Source organism: Dipteris shenzhenensis, chromosome 6 (genome assembly GCF_047967505.1).
Source record: "Dipteris shenzhenensis isolate YYH24624 ecotype China chromosome 6, Dip_SZ_1.0, whole genome shotgun sequence".
Lineage (NCBI taxonomy): Eukaryota > Viridiplantae > Streptophyta > Polypodiopsida > Gleicheniales > Dipteridaceae > Dipteris > Dipteris shenzhenensis.
The window spans coordinates 39,088,491-39,098,450 of NC_141601.1; the positions used below are offsets into that span (position 1 = coordinate 39,088,491).

The 9,960-nt window shown below is 42.4% G+C and overlaps 1 protein-coding gene across 1 annotated transcript; it reads right to left on the reverse strand.

Annotated features, from left to right (window-relative positions):
* Positions 1 to 3,311: 3,311 nt before the first annotated feature.
* Positions 3,312 to 7,846, reverse strand: LOC147901158 (CASP-like protein 3). Its single transcript, XM_087375851.1, has 3 exons — positions 6,557 to 7,846; positions 4,039 to 4,171; positions 3,312 to 3,813 (listed from the first exon to the last, which is right to left on the reverse strand). The coding sequence occupies exons 1-3, from the start codon at positions 7,045 to 7,047 to the stop codon at positions 3,586 to 3,588; spliced, it is 852 nt and encodes a 283-aa protein (XP_087231977.1). The 5' UTR covers positions 7,048 to 7,846; the 3' UTR covers positions 3,312 to 3,585.
* Positions 7,847 to 9,960: the final 2,114 nt, after the last annotated feature.

Genomic DNA, 9,960 nt, shown 5'->3' on the forward strand with positions numbered 1-9,960 from the left:
ACGCCAGTGAGCATCATTTCTCTGTTGGACTGTCCTTGAGGATTCTCTACACATAATACACACGAGTCGCAATGGCAGACTTCTCTACACAATTTGACTTCATTGAAGGATCTAGATTCACCGCAATGATAGAGAAACATTGAAAATATGTTAATGCAAAAGTCAAGAGTTTCTTTGACCATATTATGACCTTTGAATTACAAGGTTAGGATTTTCATAAGGTTTCTAGACCCCGCCCAAAGAGCCCTAGTCCTAAGACTTACAAAAAATGTTTGTGGAAGAACAATGGAGGGGGCCCTCTAAGAGAATTTCAAGGGAGGCTCCCACAATGATTATGAAGAGTACGAAGATGCTCCAACAAAATATTCTCTCAACAAAGGCAAAAAGCGTAGGCTAGAATCAAGGAAAGGATTCTCAAGCCGCAAAGCAGCCAAACAACAAATTAGAAAGAGCTTGGGCACAAAGGCAATTCAAGTGATGCAAATTGACGATAAATCTCCCACTCTAGTTCAAATTCCATCCGATCAAGAGCGAGATAAGTGTTTCTTCTTCTTTTCTATCTCATACGCTTGGTATCTTTCATCATCCATTCCTTAATCATACACTAAAAGTACATACATATCTCTCAGCAGCTCATATTTTCATACACTTCACATCCTTAATGGCCTTCATCCCACTTTATTTATATTCATTGCATGATCATGGGATATCAACCACATCCACCCACTCTCGAAGAGAAGTTAGATGCACTTCAAGCACAATTAGCACATGAGTGTGAACATAGGGAGAAATTAGAAAGGAAGTTAATATCAAGAAGAGGAAAAGGCACTCATCTGGTGATGAGTCATCTGACTCTGACTCTGACTTTGAAGATGACCGCATTCTTAGGACAGTGAAGACTGTAATTAAAGCACAAAGTTCAAAGAAAGGAAACAAAATGAATAGAAGAAAAGCTTTCACATTCTAGAATTTGGATGGGAAGAAAGGTGCATGGACTATTTTATCATGGATTAGTCAACTAGATGATTATTCTTAAGGAGAGCAATTCTCTAAAAAAGACAAAATCAAATGTGCTACTATCATTTAGTCAAGAGTGCTTCACTTTGGTGGAATGTTACTAAGCATAGTAGAAGACGACTAGATACCTGAAACTCTTTTTAATAACTTAAAAAGAAAGATTCTCTAGCATTGCACTTCAAGGGAAAATCTAGACAACTGTGGGACATTTTCTAACAGTAGCCTACTATCAAGAAAGATGTCGGCAAAGTTTGTTGTAGAATGCATCATTTGTCAAAAGATAAAAAGTTATAAAGGAACTTGACGCTTGGATTGCTAATGCCATTACCTATTCCTATGCAATCCTAGGAATAAATATCCATGGACTTCATAACAAGTATGCCTAGTACTATGAGTCAAAATGATATGATATCAAATAGTTGATCGCTTTGGTAAGTGAGCCTAAGAAGACTTTAACAGCTCATCAAGCTGCACATATATTTATCAAGCATATGTTTATTCCTCATGGTGTGCCAACAATCATAGTATCTGACTGATATTCAAAATTTTATAGTAATTTTTGAACTTTGACTATAGACACTAAGGTACATTTGTCCTCATCTTTTCATTCAAAATGAAATGAACAAACTCAAGTCACAAATAGTACTATTCTGAAAATGTTATAATGTGGAAAGTCAACCCAAGACTTGGGACAATTGTATTCATAACTCCAGTTTACCTACAATAACACAACAAATTCAAATGGATACAATACATCTACATAGAGCTCCCCTAATAAATTGAATTCTATTTGTTCAGTAAATTGGTTATATGAAACTTGAATTTTTGTTTATTGACATTTTAAGACCCCGCCTTGAGACCCAACGAAGCGGGTCTCTAACCCGTCTTAGACGGGTGATGCAACTCGTTCAGTTTATGAAGAGGTCCCATGAATTGTTGAAGAAGAAGAAATACTTGAACCCAAATGTATTGTTGATCATCAACTAATCACATCCGAAATGTTTGTCAAATATTTGCTCAACTTCATGGCCCATTCAGACCAATTCTTTCCATTCTAGGCAGAAGCAAGTACACAAATATTGGGCTCCAAACTGAACAAAAACAAAGGCATTTCGAGCCAAAGATGGCAGGAGTGGTCCTGGAAAAAACTCTATTACCCCTCAGCTCAAAAAGATCAACATGCATTTGGGTGCCTCCATCTTATTATCCTAATCGTTCGTAGTTCAAATCAGCAAAAGCTTTCCACGCGACAATGTCTAACTGCAAGAAATTCAACAGCATAATTATGAGTGTACCATAGTCCATCAGCCCGCTTTCCAAAAATGAAAGCAACCTGCACTCGTATCTTATATGTCATTCAAAATCCACGTTGGATAAAGCTCTACGAGCACCATACCTACAACTGTAATCACTATCGTAAAGCAGACCCTCAAGGGAGAGCTAGCTGACTGACAACCTGGCATGGGGGCCATCAATGCCTGTCGTCGAGCCCAAGATCTATAATATCCAAACAGGACTCTAGACCGTAAATACTTGCAGCCTCCAAATAAACAATGCCATATCTCATCATCGACTCGCAGGTCATACGGCTATAAGACAATGGCATTCCAGATTCTCTTTGTGAGACATGCGCCTTCCAAGGGCAGCACCAAGTGAGTGCCCCTCTCGGTGTCTTACCCCTTGGACATTGTCCTGACAGTTATTGCAAGATAGTAATAACAGATTGTTCACTCTTGACCTTAGGGGATTACCAAACCTGAGGTAACGTCCTATAAGGACAACTATACTTGATAAATTACAGGCACTATCTTTATTTAAGCTTTGTTTTAGACTGCAAATTGCTGACAAAGCGTCCCAAACACTCCACTTGGAATGGGACAACAAAGGGATGGATAATAAGTGACAGTTGCAGGTGATGGGGCCTGAAAGGTCAGACCTGCTCAAAAAGACTGCCTCGGCAAATGTGAAGCATGTCAGCCAGCTAGCAATTAGAAGGCCTATTGTGTTTGTGCATGATAGATTTGCCTACGATGGTTGTTTACAGCTTAGTTCAGATGACAGCCTCTTCAAGAGGTCTGATAGAGCACCTCCCCTCACTCTTAACTATAGAAATACTCGATCTGTCCAAAATCCATCAATGAATGCACATCCCAGTCCTTGTCAGAGAGCAGCAAGCTGAAGCAGGTCCAAGGAAAAATTTATACTGAAAAACCTACTTTCCACCAAAAAAGTGCAGACAAAAGAGTAAAAAGAAAGAACAGCAGAATATCATGTTATGTCAATGACTCAACATATTAAAGAAAGTACTGTACTTGAATTAGTTTGTATTGTCACTTCTCCATTGAATATTCATGCTTTCCTTGTGGACACAACCAAAGCTTGCCTTCTTGGGCATCAGTTTGATACCCTCTTTAGTCTGATGTATAGCTACAGGCTTCCCTCCAAAAGAAAAAAGGAGTAAGAAAAACATGTTTACATTTGTTTCTATCATAGCCGATCTATATGACAGTAGAAGCAATGTGCAGCTTCCCTAATTTTCTGAACTACAATAAAGGTACATGTATGAAGTCACTCTGCCAGGAGCATTGACAAATAGTAGCCAGAGAAGACGGAGGACAATATGACAAAAAATGAGGAAAAAAAGCTCATCACCACAGCAGCATCCACTTTTGCGCAGAAGAGCCACAGTTGCCACATAGAACAAGCTGGTGGCCAGATGTTACGGAGACCATGTCGGGAAAGTTCAGATGCTGTAGCTGCAGATGAGCTTGCTGAGAAAAGCAAGAAAGCCAGTATCTGAAAAAATGGCAACTAGCAATTTTTTAAGGATGTCATAGTCTCAAGTTTACATTAGGTATGGTTCATTTACCACTCAACATGCTTACGGAAGAGCCAAATAATTCAAGGAACAAGAAACGGTGCAACTAGTAGACCTAGCCCATCACAATGCACATCACAACACACATTTCCAAGCTGTCATACCAATTTAGCTCTGACAAGGATGAGTTCCAGAAGTTCAACCTGATCACAGATATATACAGAGAGTGCCCACTTGAAGGGAGAAGAGAAGATGCTATTGCTGTTGGACTGTCCAAGTTTGATGAGCTGGCCACTGGAATATACAAATGAGATCACATTGAGGGCAACGAGATAGCTGCACAGAGAAAGATAATGAATTAATAATGTCCCTCCCTTGACACAAAAAGGAAATAATTTTCTCTTACATCATCAAGATTTAGAAATCGACTGAAATATCTCTGATGATACAAAATGTCAAATCTCCCCACTGGACAAAAGTGGGCTGCATGAGGAGACAAATCACCTTGAGAGGTAGTACATATGCAAAATTATGTGTGGAAACCATGTGAATTACAGACAAAACATCATCTAGCAAACAAAAACAGTAAATTTATGACAACCATCATGGCCATTGGGGCTAGCTCAGCGAAGTCCACTGCCAAACTGGCCGAGTCAGTCGGTAGACATGGGGGGGATGGCATAAATGGGGGATCGTTTCCAGCCCTCACTGAGCAATCCCTTAGCTAGCAACCTTAGAATGACGATATGCTTTTCCAATCAGGAGATGCAACTCCACAAGGACACACGTCAACCCCTAATGAACCCTACAGACCAATTTCACTTCGACCCCCAAGAAGTCAGGGAGATGACCTCTTGGTCTTCTCCAGGACCTCTTTGGGGGAATTGGTCATTACACATTGATGACAACCATCATGGCATTTGGGGCTACCTCAGCAAAGCCCGCCCACTGGCAAACTGGCCGAGTCAGTCAGTAGACGTAGGGTGGGGAGTGGGGGGGGTGGGGAATGGGGGAGCCTCACTGATCAATCCCTCAGCTAGCAACCTTAGAATGACGAGATGTTTTCCAATCAGGAGGTTTAACTCCAAAAGGACACACTTCCAGGCCAATTTCACTTGATCCCCAAGAGGTTCTGGAGATTACCTTTACCAGATGCTCTGAGAAGATTACTTGACGTGAGTTTTAGAACAAAATACTCCTTTAAAAAAGTTGTAGGATTGTGCAAAGACTTGGAAGTGGATTCTTGAAACTGGCTCACAACAAATGTTTGCTTGTAGAACACACTGCCCCTTCTTCACTGTACAGAGCACGTCCACACAGTTTCAGATTGCTCAATACATAGATCAATGCTACTAAATGTCTAAACTGTTTTTGGGAACTTCAAAGTGGTTAAATGCCAGTGCGATAGTCTTGGAAATGACTGCTCTAAAATTTATTACCAATTTCGAGAGGCTGTGAACTTCTTTACCTTAACGTGGTCATTTCAAAGCCTCAATGCATGTGATCAGATATGGATTAGATTTTTTAACATGCTCTTAAAATCATCTGAAACTTTCATATTGCTTGCAGTAAATATGAATCGCCTACCGTATGGCACCACAACATGGTCAAGCACGATAGATATAATTGTGAATCACCTGAACTCAGTTCTACCCCCGTTGATCGCAACTGTCCACTTTATCAAAAAACTGATTCTTATTTTTGACCGTTCCATAGATACTCTTCCTCCAGTAAAGACAGCTAGTACCACAGAGGAAGTCAAATAAAGGGCACGGGCACACACCAAGCAAAAATACACTGGATGATGCACGGTAGTCTCTATGAGCTCCGAACTTTTATACATAGACCAAAGAACAGGAAATATAAAGAACAACAATATCCATGTGCAAATCTTGAAGGAATGTATTGGGGTTTACACATTTTTACTCTGGACAACTGGATAGGAAGAGGCCATGACTATGCTAGCTAAAGGAGAAAGTGTTTTTCTGCACACAAAGAGGGGTTCCTTTCAAATAAATAAATATATATATAGATACAAAACCAGCCCGATGACAACTACAAGGGAATGGAGTATGGACACTGGGTTCTAGTGCATAAAAGAATAACCTACGAACTCCAAAATACAGTCTTTGAGCGCAGACAGTTTGTATTTTAAAGAGAGACTTAATAAAATTTACTATTGTGCTCAATGTCTATACATTTGCAAAGTATACTTCTCCCTGCTGTTGGAAGACCAGTGCAAACAATCTCAAACAATAATGAAAACCATGCAGGAGAGCTCTATCATGAGCAATTCTCATATCAGGTTATCGTTAAAATGGATTGCCCTCCGTATGATTATGTATCTAGTATTCCCACTATCCGCAATATGCTATGAACAAATGGTTTGTATCATACCCAGATCGTTCAACGACGTAACCCCTTAAAGATCCTAATCTCGATTATATAAACAACCCAGGCCTCTAGCAAACTTGTGAAGGGGCATTGGACGGTCTGAGCTGGGCTGAGAAAATGTTGAGGGAATGAATCTTTTGTGCCAGGAAAACCCAAGTTTGAGCGCATGTTAGTTGTCAAAATTAAGCTGAGAAAGTTCAGAGAAGCAAACATTAGCGTGGCAGACCTTTCCAATCCCCTTAGAAGTGTTCGTCAATTAGATTTGTCAAATGGATCTTCAAGGCCATTGAGACCTGAGGCAATGGATTTTGCAAAGGTAGTGCTTACTTGTAAGCTTGGAAGTCGCTAAATTTCATGTCGAAGGTGCTTCCTGCTCCACTGCGTTTCTCATGCGTGGCCGTCATCACTGAGAGGGCTATCAAGGATAACAGTGCACCTCCAAAACGCAAAACGGCCTCCATGAGCTTCATGTCGCCGGGCGAACGACGTCCTCTGGCTTTGGAGTTGTAGATAGATCGAGAGAAAAGAGGTGCGTCGTTAGCAGCAGGGTGGGAAAAAGCTGAGATAGCTATAGAGCGGTCGAGTGTGGCATTCACGTGGCCCTCGGCGAAAGAGTCTTCCGGAGAAATTTTGCCGTTCTCGAGGGGCTGAGGAAAGAAAACAGAAGCTAGTTTGCTGTTTTCTACATTTGCTACACCATCGGCTTTGCTCACTTCTTGCTTATGCAAGTCTACTTTACTGCGTTCGAGTTTGCCAACCTCATCTTCCTCTTCCTTTTGCCCCAGCTCGCTTTTGCGATTTGCCGGTTTCAGCTCCATTGAATGTTTGAAATTTTCGAATACTGGAAGCAAGATACTCTCCGACTCCTTGACTCTCGTCTACAAAAATACCTGTCGTCCGATCAGATTCTCTTTCCCTCCGCAACCTTTCTTATGCTTTCGATCAAATTACCCAATCGATCTCCTCCCTCCCTGATTCTGAACTCAAATTCCCTCCTTATGTTTCCGCACAAAACGACGCTATGATCACTCGTCTATCTCCAAGTACCGAGTTTCCGCTTTTACGCGAGCGTGCATGTGAATCCTCGGAAGCAATCCTCGGCCGCCGACAGACTCAACTCAATGGGTCTCTGCTGCAGTTCTTTTCTCGCCCTTCTTCGATTGCAAGAATGATGAAGAGAGGTGGCTATTGTTCTCCTCGGGTCCCGTTGCTCCCGAGCTATCAAGGAGTCGCTTTGTGAAGCTCCGATTCTTCGCCGAAGAAGAAACAGTTCAGGGCACTGCACTCGTTTCCTACACACCTGTCTCCTTCTCCCTTTTCTCCCGCCAGCCTGCCTGAGTTCCTTCCTTTTCTCTCTCTCTCTCTCTCTCTCTCTCTCTCCCTCCGCTTCGCTCCCCTCCCCTTCTCTCTCTCTCTCTCTCTCTCTCTCTCTCTCGCCACTCCACTCTACCTATTCCCCTGTCTCTGTGCTGCCCCTCCGGTCTACGCGAGTGGCTCGTGGGTGGCCTCTCCTTTTCCCCGCGGTCCGAATGGTGGGCTCGACAAAGCGCAGATACAGAAAGCTTCGCGGGTTTGATCGAAAAACTGGGAGCTGCGAGGGGCTTTCGTTGCGGCTCCCATTGGAAGTGTCTGCAGGACGAAAAGCACCAGACTCCTGACATTTTGTCTGCCGTCTGTTGACCGTCATTTTGATCTTTTGCACTCTCCCTTGAGTCAAACCCACGGGTCCCTTATACTCTATCTTGCCAATGTCAATTTGTCACCCTCTTGGTTTGATGCACATGCTTTCGAGTCTCCTCTGGCCTCACATTGGATGTTGGATACCATTACCTCAGAGTACCCATGATTGGATATTGGATCCCGTTAGCTGAGCAAAGTACACATGATTAGCTCACATTGGATATTGGATCTCGTTAGCTGAGCAGAGTACACATGATTAGCTCACATTGCTGAATCGCAGAGCACTAGAAGAGAAGAAGAATCTTTTACCTTCAAGAATCTCACCGCAATAGCATTCAAAGAAGAGAAGAAGAATCTTTTGACTTCACAAGGGAGGGCCCATCATAGGTTCATCAGACGTCGACCCTCGGGATCAAACTCAACAATCCCAACAAGTCTGCTCGCCAAGAGCGGCTGAAATGTGGGTCGGGACGAGACTATATACTTTGCAAAAGCAATTCTCTGGCATCCCAATAACTCTCTCCTCCTCGGTCAATTCTCTCCCTACTGTAGCACCCCTGTAAATGCAGCTATAGAGGCAGGTTGCCACTAGAAGCACTCCACCACCTCTCTTTACCTCTTTCTCCTTGGAACCTCCAAACCTAGCACGAGGTGCTTGAGGTTATCCTCTCACCATGGCAAGAGGTAAAGTAACAAAGTAAACGTGCGGTCAATGATGGGTGGCAATAAGAAACACACACGAGGGTGCAAACCTCTTACAACAACAGGAAAAGAGGAACATGCCACCATGTGAGGTAATCACTTGAGAAACACAAGCAATGGGGGTAATCTTTTACTAGGTTGCTCAAGTTTGATGTAGGTGGGCACGAGATGTTTCCCACGTCAGCACATCTCCAATGTGATGCTTGCTGGCTCAATGATGCAATGTTGGGAAGAATGAAGCACCACCATAGATTCAAGCACTACATCTCCAATGTGATGCTTGCTAGTTAAGATGCACTATTGGGAAGAATGAAGCACTAACATATTCTTGCAATCAACACTTATCTGTTGCATTACAAGCTTTTGTCCCAATGAGTTGTAAGACTAGAACTCAATATGGTGTCGCTAGCCATGACAATCGAGGATACCTTGCCTAATCACCATCAACACCCATTTTTAGCAACCCTAACAATGCCAAACCTTGTAGCTATGAGAGGATGTCCTTTAATAATGGTAGAGAGTAATTGGGCTAAGAATTTGTATGTTCAATGTATGGCTCTAAGTTCTTTGCAATTCTTCCAAGAGGAAGCGTACCTTAACCAATGAAGGCACCTCAATTACAAATTTCATGTGCCTTAAAGGCCATCATCATGCTTAGAATATAGGCACCATCACATAAAATCCAAACATGGCTATAGATGCAAGGTGGCAAAGTCCCCAATTACACATCACCCTCGACCTACTCATATCAAGCATCCTGGAGCACTCAGGCATGGGTGCATGCCGTTATTTTTCAACCCATCCACATTTATGAAGGCACCTCAATTACAAATTTCATGTGCCTTAAAGGCCATCATCATGCTTAGAATATAGGCACCATCACATAAAATCCAAACATGGCTATAGATGCAAGGTGGCAAAGTCCCCAATTACACATCACCCTCGACCTACTCATATCAAGCATCCTGGAGCACTCAGGCATGGGTGCATGCCGTTATTTTTCAACCCATCCACATTTATGAAGGCACCTCAATTACAAATTTCATGTGCCTTAAAGGCCATCATCATGCTTAGAATATAGGCACCATCACATAAAATCCAAACATGGCTATAGATGCAAGGTGGCAAAGTCCCCAATTACACATCACCCTCGACCTACTCATATCAAGCATCCTGGAGCACTCAGGCATGGGTGCATGCCGTTATTTTTCAACCCATCCACATTTATGAAGCCGCTCCCATCAAGGCAATCCATAGTCCAAGGTTGGTTTAAATATGTTCATTATCGACAAAGCCTCCTACAATGTATAGTCCAATGCCAAGCTACATGGTCAAGCCTTGTGGGGTCA

What these genes read in the sequence shown, in the direction of transcription:
- LOC147901158 (XM_087375851.1), bottom strand. Translation starts at nt 7,047, where the DNA reads ATGGAGCTGAAACCGGCAAATCGCAAAAGCGAGCTGGGGCAAAAGGAA. An exon ending in AGCGACTTCCAAGCTTACAA is followed by an intron (nt 4,172 to 6,556) that starts GTAAGCACTACC and finishes TTCTCTGTGCAG; the next exon opens with CTATCTCGTTGCCCTCAATG. An exon ending in CTGTATATATCTGTGATCAG is followed by an intron (nt 3,814 to 4,038) that starts GTTGAACTTCTG and finishes CCATTTTTTCAG; the next exon opens with ATACTGGCTTTCTTGCTTTT.